The 19,791-nt window shown below is 33.5% G+C and overlaps 2 protein-coding genes across 2 annotated transcripts; one reads left to right on the top strand and one right to left on the bottom strand.

The window, feature by feature from the left end:
* Nucleotides 1–1,420: 1,420 nt before the first annotated feature.
* Nucleotides 1,421–6,549, bottom strand: LOC101896848 (ubiquitin-protein ligase E3A). Its single transcript, XM_059129423.1, has 8 exons — nt 6,182–6,549; nt 4,722–6,115; nt 3,587–3,828; nt 3,185–3,524; nt 2,904–3,118; nt 2,656–2,837; nt 2,103–2,595; nt 1,421–2,041 (listed from the first exon to the last, which is right to left on the bottom strand). Exons 1-8 carry the CDS (start codon nt 6,313–6,315, stop codon nt 1,703–1,705), a joined length of 3,339 nt encoding a protein of 1,112 aa, XP_058985406.1. The 5' UTR covers nt 6,316–6,549; the 3' UTR covers nt 1,421–1,702.
* A 2,135-nt stretch (nt 6,550–8,684) lies between these two features.
* LOC101894233 (protein FAM91A1) lies at nt 8,685–12,584 on the top strand. The gene is made up of 2 exons (XM_005190169.4): nt 8,685–10,723; nt 10,790–12,584. The coding sequence occupies exons 1-2, from the start codon at nt 8,905–8,907 to the stop codon at nt 11,896–11,898; spliced, it is 2,928 nt and encodes a 975-aa protein (XP_005190226.2). The 5' UTR covers nt 8,685–8,904; the 3' UTR covers nt 11,899–12,584.
* The last annotated feature ends 7,207 nt before the right edge of the window (nt 12,585–19,791 follow it).

The raw sequence follows: 19,791 nt of genomic DNA, 5'->3' as shown, positions 1-19,791 counted from the left end.
AAAATGAGGTTCCACGCTTCATTTCCAGCGCACAATGGCGACCAAAAAATCTTCGGATACCAATCCGTTGGACTATTGTGTCTTGGGTATTTTGGAAAGCAAGTTTGGCACTAAAAAATACCAAAGTGTCGATCACCTTAAGCAAGCGCCCTGCCTGGTATGGGCCAAAATACCGCAGAACAAAATTCGGGCAGCGTGTGATGGTTTCATTGGCCATTTGACGGCCATAATTCGTGCCAAAGGTGATTAATTCGAACAAATCTAAACTTATTCTAAAATTTGATGCTATTTCCTACAATTTTTGCTTTCATTCAATAAATTTTTTTTTTTAAAAAATGTAAAAATTATTGCAACAAAGTTTTGTGTCTGGAGTATTTTAGAAAGCAAGGTTGGCAATAAAAAATACTAAAGTGTCGATCAACTCAAGCAAGCGCTTCGCAGGGAATGGGCCAAAATACGGCAGAACAACATTCGGGCAGCGTGTGACGTGTGTTTTATTGGCATTTTGAAGGCCATAATTCATGCCAAAGGTGACCAATTCGAAAAAATCTAAACCTATTCTAAAATTTGATGCTATTCCCGAAATTTGTTGTTTTTATTCAATAAAATTAAAAAAAAATGTAAAAATTTATGGCAACGAAATCAAACGTCATAATTTTTTACATTTTTTTTTTTAAATTTTATTCAATAAAAGCAAAAAATTTCGGAAATATCAAATTTAAGAATAAGTTTAGATTTGTTCGAACTGATTACCTTTGGCACGAATTATGGCCTTCAAACGGCCAATGAAACAGTTTTTTTATCTCACCCTGTATATATATATTTATATTTTTTATTTTTTAAATCCTCGTTCTTAGCTCTCACAGTCTGTTGTAAAAATTTTTTTCCAAAACATCCATTTTTTTATTTTTTCTTTTTATTTCATTTTACCTTTTTTGGCTGCAAAAAAAAAAAGAAAAAATATATTCATATTCTTCTTTTGTAATCTGATAATAATTCTTTGTTAAATTAAAAAGACTTTATTTACATAAAAAGAAAGTTAAGGACATTTAATGATCATCATGAATTGTTTTGTTTGCAAGTTGCGACTTCTTGTTCATATCTTTCATTTTTTCAAGTTTTTTTTTCATGAGGAATTTCTTTTTTTTTTTTTTTGTTTTGGAAGAAGAGTTAATTTTGGCCAAAGTAAAAAAATACAATAAGGGTTTGCCAATTAGTTTTCGATTTTCTTTAGATACGTAGTATGTATAAAAAATGCCAAAAAATATGTTTTCTTTTATATCTATGTAATATGGATAAATATGCAAATAAATTAGGCGATGAGTTAATAACCTATAAAAAAAGATAGGGAAGGGTTTTTTGGGAGACCAAAAATTTTCCTTATAATTTAATAAATGTTGTTTTTTTCGAGTTTTCTTAGCTTTCTTTCTTCCGTTTTTTGCGGGGGAGAGGCTAAGCAATAAAAGGGATTTGCTTTCTTTTCATGATTCTATGATAATTAGCCATTAAGTAAAGTTGGTGGTCATCGTTTTCCAAACAAGGAAACAAAATAAATTTTCATAAAAAGAAATTTTAACTTTTCTTTAAGAGATTTTTTTGTTTTGTTTTCAAAAGGCCTTGGTTGCTTCAGCTGATTACCCGGGGGTTTGGGGGGGGGGTATATTATTGTATTGTATTTTGAATAATTTTCCTTTTCCTTTATCTACAACATGCCAAAACCTTTGGAATAATTAATGGCCTTTAAAAGTCTTTCTTCCAGCTTTTCTTTGCTGCTGTATTCCGGCAATAAGAGCACATTAAAGCAGGTATGTGATGTGGGCAGACGATCACTGTCGGGCCCATGGCGTGTAATCAACAGCTTGAGACGGCTCAAGCCCCCCACTGGTACACGATCTGAGCCTGTGGTAAATTCCAAAAGTTTACGTTTCGATTCCTCGGGCAGACTGTGGACAATGCTCCAGAAATCCTTGATAATTTGAGTATCCTTGGTATAGCCACCTTCGTATTCTGTGGATTTTTCCAATTCCACAAAATCAAATTTCTAAAAACCAAAATAAATTCAATTTCAATTTTCACTCAAAATATTCCTCCATCCAACTTACCCTACTACCACAAACCAGCAGCTCAATTTCTTCGGGCCTAAACAGCAACTGCAGCGGTGATTCATCGGTGACCATGTCGAAGCCCTTCTTGAAGGCCTTGAATTGTTTCTCTATATTGGTGTTGAGCAAAAAATCACTATACAAATCCACAAATTCCTTTTTGTTGTGCTGGCCCACAGCAATATCACCACCGCCAGGTTTCAGCTCATGTTCCACCACTTCATCGAACACATTTTTATAGCTAATCTTAAAGGTTTGCATAAAGACTTCCTCCATGTCGTTTTCCTGATAGTCCAACATGGATTTAAGACTACGATACAGGGTTGGATTCCAATCTTTTAGATCATAAAATGAGCCACGGCCACCCATTAGCTTGCGATAGACCACCATGGGAAAGTTCACAGCCAAAATAATGTTATTGTAAATAGCTAAACCAATGATAATGCCGATCAGGGCAAATTGGGCGCCATTTTCAAAGGGTGAGGGATTGAACCTGAAAACAAAGATATATTTAAAAAAATCCAAGTACAAAAAATCTCTCATATTTTCCTACCACATGGTATTGGTTTCCTCCTGATGGACAAACATGCCAAAATCGGGATTGAAAATCTCCTCCACAATCAATTGAAAGAATTCTTTGGATACACCGCCCTCATCAATGCCCTGTTCGCCCACAAATTCCACCACCAATTGTTTTTTTAGGTCTTTGGGACTACTCATGGCCACAAGTTCCAACTGCAACAAAAAAAAAAGAACAAATAAATTCCCAAACTTTACCCCCAAACCAACCGCCCAACTTACCCCTATTAAAGCATCATTAACAATATTATCACGTCTCACTTTCAGCTTCAAATCTGGACGCAGGACATCATTGCCATCACCCAAATAGTTGAACAATGAATACAACGACGAATTCCTTTCACTGTACATGCGTATGCGACTGTCATAGTACAGGGCAATGACTTTGGTGGCAGGGGTTAAAATAAACGAATACAACATAAAGGAAAAATGATTGCCTGCAGGAGGAAAGAAACAAAAATTTTAAATCAGAAATTCTGGGCAACTCCACCTGCCGCACACACCTTCGCCAGCTAGATCCAATGATAAATTCTTATAAGACAAATAGTCCCGATCCATTTGTATGGCATCACTCAATGGCTCATTGTAGAATTCTTCAAGTGGCACCAATGGGATTCTACAATCCATGCAGGATATACCCAATTCCTTTTCCAAGTCATCTTCACAAAATGAATAGTAGGGAAAATAGACAAACATGCCATCGTCATAGTTGTTTGCAGCACTGCCGCCAGCCGACCCAGAGGCAGCATCGGGATCTTCAGATGATTCCTTGGTGGTGGTATCCCTATTTGATCTACTGTAGGTATCAATCTCCCCAGCCAATAGACTGGCATAAAAGGCTATCTGCAAAGAGGCACAAATAACTATTTGGTTAGAGATTAGCTTAAAAAACACATTCAACCTACCTTTAAAACTTTGGTTACCGCTATGACATCACTGTTCTCCTGCACCGTATCCTCATCCATAATAACTTGCAGGGTAATCAATTGTTGACAACATTGCACGAATGATTGCAGCTGATCCTTGCAGTGTACCGACCAAATGCGTGCTAAACGTGCCTGCGCTTTGAAGGGCATGGTCTGCGCAGCTTGACACAATTTTGGCATACTTCTTTCGAGATATTCCAAATCGGCATAACGGTTTGAGGCTGGAAGAAGCAGAGAATAAAATTAATTAAGGTAAGGGATCAGAGGATGTTTGAAAATATAAGAATGGGTGGAAGGTAAATGGCCTTAGGGAGTACCTAGGTTACTGTAGATGTTTTTAGGGGTAATTACTTTACTACAGGGAGCTTCTAATCTATTGTAGATGTCCCTAAGGGTCGGGTATATCTACATCTACAATGTAGATGTCCCTAAGGGTCATCTAATGTATTGTAGATGTCCGTAAGGGTATTCTACTCTATTGTAGATGTCTATAAGGGTCATATACTTTATTGTAGATGTTCCTAAACGTCATATACTCTATTGTAGATGTTTCTAAGCGTCATCTACTCTATTGTAGGTGTTCCTAAGCGTCATCTACACTATTGCAGATGTCCCTAAGGGTCATCTACTCTATTGTAGATGTCCCTAAGGGTCATCTACTCTATTGTAGATGTCCCTAAGGGTCATCTACTCTATTGTAGATGTCCCTAAGGGTCATCTACTCTATTGTAGATGTCCCTAAGGGTCATTTACCCTATTGTAGACGTGCCTAAGAGCCATCTACTCTATTGTAGATGTTCATAAGGGCCTTGTACTCTATTGTAGATGTCCCTGAGGGTCGTCTACGCTATTGTAGAAATTCATAAGGGTCTTATACACTAGTGTAGATGTCCCTAAGGGTCATATATACTATTTTAGATGTCCCTAAGGGTCATCTACACCATCGTAGATGTCCCTAAGGGTCGTTTACTCTATTGTAGCTGTTCCTCAACGGCATCTACTCTATTGTAGATGTCCCTAAGGGTCATCTACTGCAGATCACCCTAGATGCATCTACACGATTGTAGATGATCCTAAGGACTATTCATACATTGTTCCAAACCTCTTCACTTACTTGTCGTTGCCATATCAAAGCATATAACAAAACAATGCAATATCTTCTCCCAATCATAGAAACGTCCATATTTTATGCTCTCCGCCAAAATAATGATATTATTATTCAATGCTTCGCCCACAGCATTGTTATTCAGTCCATAGAGTTTCTTCTTAACACGGCGCAAACTTTCCAAATCCACCTGAGTATCACAACTTTGTGTCATAACAACAATGTCATCCAGGTCCACAGAGCCATCATCTTCATCCATGGGTTCAATACGATCACCACCACCACCACCAGCACCAGCGCCCTCAGCAGATGTGGCAGCATCTGTATTGTTCGAAGACGTTTGCTCCATACCAATATCCATGGAACTGGAAGAACCCGATTCCGGTCTAATATCATTCATAGATTCTGGATCAGCTGCAGCGCCATGCTCGTCGTCTTCGTCATCGTCGGCATCAATGCATGTACTATCCTCATCCTTGTCGTGTTCACCCTCCAGTGTACGTAGATCTTCTTTTTTCAGTTCTTGTGGTGATTTACCCAATATCTCCTGCAGCTTGGAGGCATTAGCTGTGCTGGAGGCCAATTTCACCAGGGGTGGACGTTTAAAGCTTCTACTGAGTTTCTTGACCGAACAATAGACCTCGTTGATGGCATGTATTAGACGATCATAGGAATTGTATTTTGTACACTCTTCTATCAGTTCATCGAGTATTTGCTCATTTAAATATTCCACATTCTCTAGGGTGGGTGTGGCGGGTGGACTTGCGGACTTGGCTTTGCCGGTTGCCGCTGTATTTGGAGCCTCTACTTCGCCCAGGGCTTCTAAGAGCGGCAGCTCTTCTGTGGCACAGCTGGAAATGTTGGTATTACTACTACCGGTCGAACTGGAGGCCGATGACGATGATGATCCCGATGTTATGGTACTGTTTGAACTGCTACTGCTGCTGCTACCACTGGTGCTGGCTGCGTCTTGGCCACCGGAACAATCCATGTCAACAGCATTGGCAGAACGTGAACTGGAGGGTGAGTCATGTTGGGGACCTGTCCTGGGCACTTTGGGCTGTTGCTGGGCATAGTTATCACATAGAGGTGCATCCTGGGAGAAAAGAGAAATTGCTTTTGCGGCAATTTCATTGGGTGACATGGGAGCCACCTTACCACTGGAGGCACAATTGACATTGGAACATTTGGGATTGCCACAACCCCTTTGCAGCTGATAAAAATAACGTTCAATTAACTCCTTAACCGCTGATCTTTTCATGTCCGGTGGTGTGGGTGAGGTATTTGTTGTCGATGATGCTGCTGATGTTCTGGCTGGAGGTGTTTGCTGTTCGACTTGTTGTTGATTTTGTGTTGTTATTGTGGGTCTTTGTTGTCCTGTCACAGACAAATCTTGTGGCACACTAAAAAATTAATTAAAACAAAATTTAAATTTTCCCCAGTCATTTTATTGGCTTTCAAAAACTCACCTTACAGCTTCCTCGTCATCTGACATTGGATGGTCTTGTTGTTCTATTATCTGACCGTTGTTTTCGTCGTCGCCCACAGTTCCTGCTGCTGCTGCTCTTGGCAACTTTAATTTATTCTCGTCTGCAGGGTTCATATGTTTTCCTTTTTGTTGTTGTTAATTTCTTTGCCTTTTATAGCAAATATCGGTTTTCTTAACTTTGCTCAAATGAATTTTAACTTTTTGACCTTTAGTCCAATGGATTTAGTGGATCTCTATTGGTTTTCTGGCGATATATATGCTGAATTTCTCACAGTAATTTCCTTATTTTGGAAAAAAGGAAGAATGTCAAACTGCCAAGAAAAAAATCAAATCATCCTGTCAAAGAGAGCAAGAGAGTGCATTTGACAGGGGCAATCGACAGTTTGTTTTTTTGTTTCTTATTGGGAACAAAGGCGTCGTAACTGAGAGCGCACACAGCAGAGCGTAAGGCGTATGATTGTGGGGGGAAATGAAGTAATTTAATGATGTTTTTTCATTAAATATTTCGTTTATTCGGGAAAAAATTCCAAATTCTCAAATAATTACTTGGGATTAGCCGATATTGTGCAAACTTGGCCAAGTTGGAATAAAAATAATAGTAAATAGTTAACATTTTCAAAACAAAATAGTTAATTTTTCATGGACAATTTGCAGAAACTTCTGATCAAAATTGTTGTTAATTTTTCATGGACAATTTACAGTAACCCTGATCAACATCTAAAATCGTGGATCTTTTCAGAATTTTTTCAAAGTTTTCCAAATAAGGGATTTTTTAGATGCCGTTTTAGTTTCCTGGCCAAAGCCCATTTCTGTGAAATTTTTGTTTCAACAACAGAGGACTTTGTGGATCTTTTCGGATTTTTTTCAATGTTTTCCAACACAAAATCATTAACTTTTGAATAATATTTTGTAAGAACTTCTCAACAAAAATCAGGGATTTTTTAGAAGCCTTTTTTAGATTTCCTGGCCAAAGCCCATTTCTGTGAAATCTTTGTTTCAATAACAGAGGACTTTGTGTTTCAATGATTTTAATTTTTGTTTCAATGACTAGGGTGTTTTAAAGGAACTTCTGATAAAAATTAATTAATTTTAAGAGTCCTTTTTAGGTTTCCTTGCCAAATTTCTGGATTTTATCTAAATCTCACTGGCAAAAAGGATAGATTTTTGAGAAATATTTTGAATAATTTCGTTGATTGTTATAGGTTTCTTTTGAAGAAAATCCCTACCAACAAATTTGATTTTTTTTTTTGAAGATTTTCAGGCCAAATATTTTGGATTTTTCAAGGATTTCCTTTGAAATTGATGAAATTGATTTTAAATAATTTTTCAAACATTTCTAACATAAAATCGTTGAAAGAATTTTTGACCAAAAATGTTTAATTTTTTGGGAATATGTCGAAGATTTTTGGGACAAATATCTTGGACTTTTAAAGGACTTCTTTTGAAAATTATGATTTTTAATATTTTTTTTTTTAAATGTCTAACATAAAATAGTTGATTTTTCATAAATATTTTGAAGGAATCCCTGATCAAAAATCTGGAAATTTTTGGGCATATTTTGAAGATTTTCGGGCCAATAATCATGGATTTTTCAAAGGCTTCCTGATAAAAAATTATGATTTTCAGAATATTTTCAATGGTCTCAAACTTAAAATAATTCTTTAAGTATATGTTGATTGAACATCTAATCAAAAATCGTCCACTTTTATTTAAAGTTTTTTTTTTGGTAAAACTCGTGGATTTTTTCGAACTTATTAGAGGAAGGTTATTTTAATGGTTTCGATTACAGAATCGTTAACTTTTCTGAATCTTTTGAAGGAATTTTTCCAAGACTTCTTGGTGAAAATAATGATTTTTACAATATTTTCAATTGATAGTTAGTTTAAAAAAATAAGATCGTTGGTTTAAAAAAAATATATATTTCAAGGGAACTTCCATGGTAAATTTAAGAAGTTAAAGTTATTTCAAATAAGAATTCCCATGTTTGCATTTTTTGTAATTTAGCTTGTCAAATTTCTTTAATTTTTTGCTGATAATTGTCAATATTTTGTTAAAGAGATGGCAAATAATTCAAATTATTCTGTTTTTCTTTTATATTTGCATTGGCAACTTGTTATGTTATTTTGTTTACAAACATTTATTTTTTAATTTTTTGTATTTAACTAAAGAAAAACTGTAGATTTTGACGATTTCATAGGCCTACCTTTCAGGTATTGTATCATTACTCACATTTCTGCCACTTGGTCGACGCCATCATTAGAGGTGCCGCTTAAATAAGCAACCAGCTGTTGTCTCCAACAAAATTGCATTTCTAAAACCCTAACAAAGTCTCGTTTCGATTTTTAGAACCCTAACTACCTTACATTCGGTGCTTTTGTTTTGATTTTAAGCTTTATCGCGCAGTCCTCCTCTGTTTTTTGTTTCTTATTTTCACACGGCGACAGGTTTCTAATAAGAACTGTGTAATCTACCTTCTAACGCCGTGAAAACTACGCAGCTCTGTATTCTGACGTTTTACCTTATCAGAAAGAAGGGAAAAAATAAAAAATCGAAAAAATCGTTGTTTCGTTGAACAGAAAAAAAGCAAAAAGAATCTATTCAAAACATTGAATATTTTGCCGTGAAATTGCGTCATATGGAACAAATGATGTGATGGAATAAAGTAAAGCAGAGTGCATAGTGTAGCGATAAACAAACAGCAACATGAGTAACGAAAAGATCGCCGAAGACATTGCCAATTGTGTGCGTAAAGCTATTCCGTGGCATAATCTACCCGTGCATCTGATAAATCGTTTCCACAATAATCAACGTGATTACGAGAAATATGTTTTCAACTATAGCCTGAAGAATCAGTTGCGTTTCCGTGGCAATTTGGTTAGTAAAATCTTTCGCAAGGAGCAACGCTACTATGAGCTGTTGGTACAGAAATCCATTAACACCTTGGGATTGTTTCCCTATCACCTGGCTGATATTGTGACCAAGGGATTGCGGGTGACACCGTTTAATTATTATCTTGATGTTTTGTCACAGTTACTGAGAAATGATAAGAGCTATGATAGCTTGCCGAATTTCACGGCCGCCGATTGTTTGCGGGTCTTGGGTATTGGGCGCAATGAATACCTGTCTTTGATCAGTGAATTGAAGACCCACACAACACGGGCCCTGTTGTTTACGACCAAACCAAATCCCTTGGAATACCTGCCCAGATTTCCACAACGCATACGCATTGAGCCCTGGTGGCGAGTGGAGGTGGGATTTGTATTGGAATCTGATATACGATTTGTGACGGCCTCCGAAAGAAGCCTTATAGATGACTTGATCGATTTTGGCTCCCAGACGGCTGGCAAGTGTGATTATCATGTGGTCCATAGTCTGTATAGAAAGGGATTGATATACCTTGATGTTCCGATTTCGGGTGAGGATAAAATATCCATACCGCCGTTGAGGAATTTTGTTATGAATCGTGTGAGCGGTGATTATTTTGAAAATTTGTTGTACAAAATCTTTGTGAGTGCCGATGAACATATGACCATCTTGGAATTGGCGCAAATGTTGCAGCTGGAATTGGATTTGGTAAAGCAGGCGGTTAGTTTGTTTTGTCGTCTGGGTTTTGCCCAGCTGAAAGAGTCGGCCAGCTCGCTGGAGAGTCCTGTGAATGCGGCCAAATATCATGAATCATGGGATGAGTATAAAAGGGAACAGGCCTTGGCCAAGGAGGCTCCACAAATCACCCCCTTGAATTATAATAATTATGTGAATAATGAGACGGATGGTGGGGCAGTGGAGACGGTCAAGGCCAAGGGGGAACAGGAGGAGAAAAACAAAGATAAGGATTCCAGCTCAATTGGTTATCTGTCGTCCGATGGCAATACCAGTGATTTCAGTTTTGCCAATATGCCCACACCCTCACCCCAGCCATTGGCCAAGAATTCTCCGCGGCAAAATTCCGATGATCCGGATTTATCTTCAGAGATAGATGATCTATCGGAGAATACCACCAAGCCAAGTCTAAGAGAGGCCATAACACCCACAGAAAGTCCTCCCAAGACCGGGAAACGTGTGGCCTTTTTATTTGACTCGACGCTAACGGCTTTCCTAATGATGGGCAATCTTTCACCGGGTCTGAAAAATCATGCCGTCACCATGTTTGAGGTGGGTAAGCTGTGTGAGGAGAGCATGGATTCCCTGCTGGCGGAATTGGAAAAAGTCTCCCTGCTAGATGCCGAGGGTGAGGGAGATGTTTCACGTTATTTTGCCCATGCTGTTATTTTACGTTCCACCATTTGCTCGCTACGCAATTTATTGCCCGGAGGCATGGATCTTTTGAGGCTGGAATGCCTGGAGAGTTTGGATCAAAAGACACGCGATAGGGTTTTGGAAAAGAAATATAAATTTATTATCTCCTCCACGCCACTAACTGCCAGCATGTCACATCTATTTACCATACCATTTTTTGGGCAGTTTTTTAGGTCCTCGGACAACTCTCACATGTGGACGAAGTTGTTCTACAATCACATTACAGGTAAGCAGGGGTTTTGAGGTTCTGAAATTTGAAAATTTTCTAATTTTTTTTATTTTTTCTCTTCAGGCTATGGTCCCCCCTCCTTGTTTCTTTGCCGTGGCACGGTGCTAAAATCTCTGCCAAGAATCTTCTTAGGCTACGGCAAATTGCTGGTGAATATCCTACATTCCGATTCGTATGTCATTAACAGTGAAAATTTCCGCAATTTAAATGATCAATTGAAAAATGGCTGCATACTCCTGCAAGGCTATGGCATAAGGTCTCCTGGCGAGCTGCACTATGAGGCCTTTCCCTTTACCTCCAGTCGGAGGGAAGAAAATAAATGGTCTCGCCACAAGGCAGTTTTAAAACTACAAGAACATCTGGACTTGCAGCATCACTGTGGCTATATAACTTTCGTTAATACCGGAGTGGCTGATATTGGTTGCGAACAATATGAATTGGAGGTCCATTTGAAACATCCACGCAGCAAACTCAAGGCAGTGAGGAAAGATAATCAAAGTCTGGACAAAGAGAACACACAGCAAGATGTGCCAAATGTACTTAAATTAGATGAGGAAAAGATGGAAGCAAAAGATCTACTTTCACCCGATCAAACGGAGTTGTGTAGCTTTGCCAGGGCCACAAGTTCACCGCAACATCAAAATCTCAAGACACCGGATGAGAATTATTTTGCCAGCCAACAAACGAGTCAGGAACCATCAGCCGTTTACACCTCGGCCGATTGCAGTGAACTCTTGGCCACCGAACTGGCCAATTGTAGTGGTAAAATTGAGCTGGTCTCCCAGGGCTCTGTGGAAATTCCCCTAGATCGTGAGGCATTGTTGCAACAAAAACAAACAACTTTACCCGAATCCAATGCCAAAGAAGACGAAGAAGATACCACAGAGGATTGGACATTGCTGGATGTGAACTTTGGTGTACCCCTATTCGATGTGGACACCAACACCAGGATATGTGAGCAAATTGTTCGAAATTTGTCTACCGAAGAAAATCTCAATGAATTGCCGAGAAAATCCGCCGAAATGTCAGAGAAATTTGGAAATTTCATAAAACAATGTCTCTACTTTGAGGACGAACAGGTGGATCAATTGAAATTGGGTAAAAATCTACCCCATCCCCGGATTAATTTGGCCTTTGAAAATGGCAAAGTTTGCTATTGGAACGGTAGATAAATGCAAGGGAGAGAGAGGGGAGGGGGGTAAAGGAAAACCTTAAAAGAAGAAACTGTAAGTTTCCCCCTTGGAGTAAACATTTGCTGGCCGAGAGAGAGATCGAAAGACAAACAGACAAAGAGAGTTTGCATCCAGTTTTCAGTTTCAAATTTTGTTTAGCTTTTTTGTTTTTTGTTGGTAGGATAATCAGGATTTCTTTTTCTGCAAAATATAATGGCAATATAAAATTGAGTGGTTTAAAAGAGTAGAGAAAAAGGGAAAATTTGCAAAATGCAAAACAAAAAAACCCCGTTTTTTCAAAATTATTTTTTATACCCTCCACCATAGTATGGAGGGTATATTAAGTTTGTTATTCCGTTTGTAATACCTCGAAATGTACATTTTAGACCCCACAAAGCATACAATTCTATGTCGATTTAGTGATGTCCGTCTGTAGGTCTGTGGTAATCACTCTAACTTCCGAACGAAATGAAGTAGGTTGATAAAATTTTACTCAAATGTGTATTATGTCTGCAGGACTTTTGGTATTGAAAATGGGCCATGTAGGTCCACGTCTTCGTATAGCTTCCATTTAACGGTACCTCCCTTTTTTCGGTATTTTGGCAATTTAAGCGACATTATTCACAGGAATTGTTCCAAATTTGGTATTTGAAGTTCGTAACGGATGCTGCAGCCTATGACAGAAAATTGTCTGTGCAGGTCCACGTCTTCATAAGCCCCAATATAAAGGTACCTCCCTATATTCGGCATTTTGATGATTTCAGCGACATTATTCACCGTAAATGTTTCAAATTTGGTATTTGAAGTTCGTAATGGATGCTACAGCCTGTGACAGAAAATTGTCTGTGAAGGTCCTCGTATTCGTATAGCCCCCATATAACGCTACCTCCCGATATTCGGTATTTTGATGATTGTAGCGACATTATTCACCGGAAATGTTTCAAATTTGGTATTTAAAGTTCGTAATGGATGCTACAGCCTGTGACAGAAAATTGTCTGTGAAGGTCCTCGTATTCGCACAGCCCCCATATAGCGGTAGCTTCCTTTTTTCGGTATTTTGGCGATTTAAGCGACATTATTCACCGGAATTCTTTCAAATTTGGTATTTGAAGTTCGTAACGGATGCTACAGACTATGACAGAAAATTGCCTGTGCAGGTCCACGTCTTCGTATAGCCCCCATATAACGCTACCTCCCGATATTCGGTATTTTGATGATTTTTGCCACATTTTTTCACGGATTTGTCTGAAAATTGGTATTTGTAAGTGATAATGGGTCCTAGTTCGCGTGGCGAAACATTGTATATATAGGTCCTCGTTTTAGTATAGCTCCAATTAAACGGTACCTCTAGATATTCGGTATTTTGATGATTTTTGCCACATTTTTTCACGGATTTGTCTGAAAATGGTTGTTTGTAGGTGATAATGGGTCCTAGTTCGCGTGGCGAAACATTACATGTATAGGTCCACGATTTGGTATAGCCGATATTCGGTATTTTCGGACATTTTTTTTTCGCAGATTTGTCTGAAAATTGGTATTTGTGGGTCATAATGGGTTCTAATGTTTCCTTTACCCTAAGGTGGAGGGTATTAAGAGTTCGGCCCGGCCAAACTTAATGTTTTCTTTACATGTTCCAATTTTTTTTTTGCTTTGGAATTAACTCAATTTCTTAGAAAAAATATGGATTATTTTTGCATTTTTTTAGGCGAAAAATAAATGTGCGGGGAAAATTTGTGGGAACTCCTAGTATTAATTTAGAAAAATTAAAAATAAAAAGTGCCAAAGATTTCCCACAATTTTTGAACGTTTTGAAAATTTCGAAAAATCTCTACTCCAAACAATCCATGATTTTTATATTGCCATACATTTACAGAGCCAATTATGAATATATTCTAATTTGTTATTGTTTATTTGCTTCCAGTGAAATTTATTTTTTCAATTTGTTTTTTTTTTTATTATTATTCCATTATTAAATGTTTAAAATAATATTTAATTTTTATCTTATCGTTATCATAAGCATTCTACTACGACTTATCAAATATATATGTTATTATATCAAGTAATTTTCGATTTATTATCTATATTTCAAACATTCCATATTTTTGTTTATTTTTTGAAGTATTTGCAATTTTTGTCAATCGCATTTATCTACATGGCTACATAGATATTTTTTTGTAGTTTTTTTTTTTTTTGTTATTATATTCTGCATTCTGTATTCATATTTCTATTATACTTATTTAGTTCTTGTTTCAAAAAAATGCAACTGATTTCCTTCCACTTAGTTTTATATAAAAAAAAATTAAATAAAAATGTAACTAAGAAAACTGTTATAATTCAAAGAAGGTTTAAGAAAATGTTAAGAAAAGTATTTTCAAAATATTTTCACAACATTTTTTTTAAATGAACTGCAAATTTTTAAAAATAAATAATAAATAAAAATACAAAAAAATGTTTTAATAAAGTTTTAAAACGCCATTATATTTTATGACTTTAATAAAATATTTTTTTTTTCAAATTGAAAATGAAACACAAGTTAGACATCTATCAAAAAAAAAAAATAAATAAATAAATAAAAAATAAAAATAAATTAATGAATAAAAAAAATAAATTAAAAAAAAAAACTTAAAAAATACACTATTACCCTAGGATCTATTTATATACAGTCATAAATATACAAACACACACACACACTCAACTATGAAACCTTCCTCTACACACAATTTTAAATGCTTATTGTAAACAGTAATAAAAAATAACAAAATTTATCATTTTATTAAAATTATTTTATCATGAATATTAAAAAAAAAACAATAAACAAATATTTGTAACTAACAACAAAAATATTGTTTTTTAGAAAAATAAGAATCAAACATTCAAAAATATGAAATATTAACATTAATATTAATATTATTGTACTAAAACCAAAACAAAAAAACTAATAAAATAAAAAAAAAAACAAAATCATAAATAAATAAAAAATAAGCAACCCGATATTTTAAAATAATACCAAATCACGATTTTACTTGATGTTTGGGACATTTGAGAATGTGGAGGATATTTCAAAAAAAAAAAAAAATAATAATTAAATGATTTTTGAATTTTTATACCTTCCACCATAGTATATTAAGTTTACCATTCAAAAGCAATTTTTAGAAGATCCCTTTTTTCGAAAATTAGTTTTTTGAAGATAATTGTTTTAAGACAATTTTTTTAGGATTTCCTTTTTTGCATGGGATAATTCTTTTTAAATGTTATATTTTTTTAAGATTTTCGGCGTGGATTTTTTTGAAGACAATTTTGTCAGAAGTTACGTTTTTGAAGACAGTTTCGAAATTTTGAAGACATTTAATAAAAAAAAGTTTGAAAATCTGTTTTTTTTATATTTTTTGAAGGATTTTTTTTTTTTTTTCAAAATTCTTTTTTTATTTTGTTTAAATGATTTTTTTGAAGTCATTATTTTCAGACGTTAGTTGAAGACAATTTATTTTTTGAAATTGAGTTTTTGAAGAAATTTGGTAAAAAATAATAGTTTAAATTTTTAAATTTGTTTATTTTTTTTTTTTTTAATTTTCCGGCGTAGATTTTTTAAGTCAATTTATTCAGAGGTCTATACTTTAAACACAATCTATCTAAAAAAAATAATAGTTTGAAAATTTGTTTCTTTATATTTTTGAAGGTTTTTTTTTAAATGGTATTTCAATGTTATTTTTACATATTACATTTTTTTTTTAAGATTTTTTCCGGAGTGGATTTTTTTGAAGAAAAATTTATTAAAAAAAATAATAGCTTAAAAACGATTTTTAGTAATAATTTTTTTCAACTTTAGTTTTTAAGAAAATGTTTTTTTGAAGAAAATATATTTTTAAAAGTTAATTTTTTAAAGCTAATTTGAGGATTTTTCCGACATGGTTTTTGTAAAAAATACAAGCGTAGATTTTTGGAAGTAAAAGGGCCTTAAACATAGATATTTTGAGACAAAAAATTGGAAACCTCGATTAAAATTATTTTTTTTTGAACAGTGTTATTTTTTTTTTGTTTAAATTTCAATCGAGAAAAAAATTTAAACGTGGTCTAAAAAAATGTAAAAGAAACAAAGCAAAAAAAAAAAAAAAAAACAAAAGAAAGAAATTAAAAAATAAAAAATATATTTTTTATTTTTTTTATTTGGACTTTTTTAGTTTTTAATACAATTTTTTTGCCAACGTAACTTAAGATTTTTTCTCAAAATGATTTTTTTTAAATAATATTTGAAAGACTATTTTTTCAAAAATTACTTTTTCAGACGTGGTTTTTAGTGGAAAAGAATCAAACATGGACTTTCTGAAAATAATAACTTTTGAATAATGGAATAAAAAAGTATTTTTTTTTTCAAATATGGATTTTTTTAGAACATTTTTTTTTTAATTTTTCATAAATTTTTTTTAGCGTTTTATAAAATTATCTCAAATTAATTATTAACACACATTTTTTTCAAATCTGGAGAAAGGGGTTTCTAATTTCTAATAATTATAAAAATTTTCGGAAATTCGGAAGAAATTTTCTTTGTTTTTTTTAAAGAATTTTGTTTTAATCGTTGAGTTGAGTTTTTCTAAAACACGAAAAAAAGCACTTTTTTTTGAGAAAAATTATTTAATTTGTAAATTTAAATTCCTATATAATTTTTTGGAAGAAAACACATTTTAAGCATATTTTTTAGACTGGGATTTTTTGAAAGATTTTTGTTTTAAATTTTAGATAAAAAACTTTTTCAAATGAAGATTTTTTTAAAGTTATTTCAAAATAATTTTTGAAAATATTAATTATTATTAATTTTTTATTATTATTATTTTTTTAAAACTGGAGAAATGTTTTTTCCAAAAGAACATTTAGAAAAAAATTTTGGAGTGGAAATTTAAAAAAAACTTTATTTTGTAAGTCGTTGGGTTGAGTTTTTCTAAAATTTTACTTCGCTTGATTTTTCCAATTTCTGGAGATTTGTTCTTCTTTTCCAAAAAAAGGAATTCACACAGGCTTTTAAAAAAGTTTTCTGAAATATGGGATAAATTTTGTTTAATTTTTTTTTTTGAAATTTTCTTTTAATCCTTGAATTATTTTAATTTTTTTTTGGCTTAATTTTCTAGTTTCTGGCGATTTTTTCTTTATTCCCAAAAAAGGAAAAAACAATGGAAATTTTTAACGTTGAGTTCTACAAATATGTAAAATTTGAAAACTGTCCTCTTAAATTAGGTTATCAAAAAATAGATTTTGGTCCTTACAAATATTTTATAAATATCTCCTTACTCTCTAAAAATTAAGTTCTTAAAAAATATTTAAAAAAGTAGGTGTTTAGAATATATGAAAAAACAAAACAAGGATTGGTGGCTCTTTCCGAAACCTAGGTATTCCTTGCCATACCCCCAGGTAACATTACCATTGTTCTCCACGAATAAACAAACGTTGTTTTTATAAAAACAACAAAAATAAAATCAATAAAAATAAGGTCCTTCGAAAAAAAGTTTCGAAAGAAACCCTTGGGAAAAAATCAGTAACATTAAATTCTCAAAACTCCTGGAAAAAATATATTATTCTATATTATTTTATATAGGATTCTAGGATCGAACAAAAAAATTTATTTTCAAGGATTTTTTAATATTTTTCCATGGACCCGTTGTACAAAATAATTTGATTTTCTAGAGATTTTTCCATTCCATCATTTTAAATGTGAGAAAAAATATTTAAAAATAAACACCTAGGACTTAACAGAAAAATCTTAAATTTTTGCGTTGACTAAAATTTAGTTTTTATACCCTCCACCATAGTATCGTAAGGGATACTACAGCCTATGACAGAAAATTGTCTGTGCAGGTCCACGTCTTCGTATAGCCCTTATATAACGCTACCTCCCGTTTATTTCAAGTTTCGAATTTGAATATGGTAATGACTTATGACAAACAAAGCCTATGTAGGTTCACGTCGTTGAGACTCCAATACAACGGCTATATTTGGGATTTTTAAGATTTTAACAGAATTTTTAACGGATTCTAATTTTTGAAAATTTCCAAATTCGTTCCAAATGGTGGAGGGTATTTAAAGTTCGGCACGGCCGAACTTACTGCTTTTTAACTTGTTTAATCGTGGAGTTATTGTTTTCTGAAATTTTTCTTGGCTTCATTTTTTTTTTATTTTTTAAAGATTATTTTTTTAATTTTTGATAAAAAAAAACTTTTTTCAAACGTGGATTTTTTTACAAAGTTATCTCAAAATAATTTTGAAGAGTTAATTATTGAGCACAATTTTTTCAAACATAGAGAATTTTTGAGAACAAAAGTGGATCTTAAAAAATCCCAAAGAATAAATAAAAAAAATTAAAATTTAAACAAAAAATCGTAAATTTTTTGAGGAAATTATCAATTTTTGGAAATTTTTTTTTCGATTTTCTTTAATTTTTGATAAAAACTTTTATTCAAATATGGATTTTTCAAAAAAATATCTACAAAATAATTTGTATAATGATTTTGTACAAGAGTTACTAAATATACGTTTTTTCAAAAGTAGAGGTTTTGAAAAAAAATCTGAAATGTAGAAGAACATATTTTAAAGATTTTTTTTTTTTAAATTTTTTTAATGGTTAATTTTTTTTAGAAGGATCGAACAAAAATTGTATTTTAAGGTGATTTTTTTCAAATATTTTATCCAAGTCAAAAATAATTTGATTTTTTTGAGATTTTTCTCTGTTCTAAACAAATTTCAAACATGAAAAATAAATAAAATAAATAAATATTTAAAAAAAATCAAGAACTTAACAGGAAAATCTTAAATTTTTAAAATGACAAAAATTTTGTTTTTTTTTTTTTCAAATATTTTTTCCAAAGATCAAGCTTTGAAAATTTCTTGCAAATTTTTCTCCATTCCCAGGAAAATATTTTTTATCTTTTTTATTTTTTTATTTTTTTTTTCATTTTAAGGCTAATTTATCTTCCTGCTAATGCTTGGATTTCAAAACTACCATAACTTTCACTTTATCTGCAAAGTTGAAGTTGGTGGCAGACATGCAGAGAATAGAAGACAGTTTAAAAATTACTTTTCTTTGGTGAGTGGAGAAAAATTGGAAGATTGGACCACGCCTCCACACATTTGACCAAGAGCAGAAACACATATCCACTGACTTGGTTGGCATTTGCATGGGCTAATCTAAGCTAAGTTTCTGACCATCCACTGAAAAACACATATATACATACATACATATGTGTGTATGTATGTTTGTACGGATTCATATCACCAAAGATTTATCCGTGTTTTGTTGTTTTTTTGCACTGAGGAGAAAAATCTAATCTCAGCCAAGATATCATCCATTATAAGTCAGCTATCCAAGAAGTAACCAAAAAATCTTGGCCATCCATCTAAACGTAACAAAAAAACATGCAAAATTGTAATTACACACACACACACTCACATGTGTTTCCAAAGACTCGACACTGGCATATGTGAAGCTTTTGCTATTTCTCTAAGCCAGATTTGTGAGCTGCAAAGTGTTCTCCCGTCCCCATATGGATGGTAATTTTAGCTATGGATGGTATTTCTTTCTTTCCCAAACACCTACCATGACTTGAATCAGAGATAAAATTTAAATGATTTGGGGATTTTTGGCTAATCCAAAGGCTTAGTTGTTTTGCTGTTGTTGGCCATTTATCTTCTGTGAGTGTGTGGCTCTCTTCCCCCACACACTCTCTCTCTCTCTCTCTCTTCCAACACACAAGAGTCGTAAAGCATTACAAATCATTATCTTTTTAAAGGAGTGTTAATTCAACATCAAAACCTTGAAATTATCGTGATACAAACACACATGCATGCACACAAATGTATAAAAAAATTATACTTCATCTCTGATCTACCGATGTTTGGGTCTATTTTAGT

The sequence above is a fragment of the Musca domestica genome, unplaced genomic scaffold, assembly GCF_030504385.1.
Source record: "Musca domestica strain aabys unplaced genomic scaffold, Musca_domestica.polishedcontigs.V.1.1 61, whole genome shotgun sequence".
Classification (NCBI taxonomy): domain Eukaryota; kingdom Metazoa; phylum Arthropoda; class Insecta; order Diptera; family Muscidae; genus Musca; species Musca domestica.
Note: the sequence above shows the minus strand (reverse complement) of the source record. Positions and strands in the feature narration are given on the sequence as shown.

Coding starts and splice junctions, on each gene's coding strand:
- LOC101896848 (XM_059129423.1), bottom strand. CDS start 6,315: ATGAACCCTGCAGACGAGAATAAATTAAAGTTGCCAAGAGCAGCAGCA. Junction 6,116..6,181: donor GATGACGAGGAAGCTGTAAG/GTGAGTTTTTGA, acceptor TTAATTTTTTAG/TGTGCCACAAGATTTGTCTG. Junction 3,829..4,721: donor CTTTGATATGGCAACGACAA/GTAAGTGAAGAG, acceptor TGCTTCTTCCAG/CCTCAAACCGTTATGCCGAT.
- LOC101894233 (XM_005190169.4), top strand. CDS start 8,905: ATGAGTAACGAAAAGATCGCCGAAGACATTGCCAATTGTGTGCGTAAA. Junction 10,724..10,789: donor GTTCTACAATCACATTACAG/GTAAGCAGGGGT, acceptor TTTTCTCTTCAG/GCTATGGTCCCCCCTCCTTG.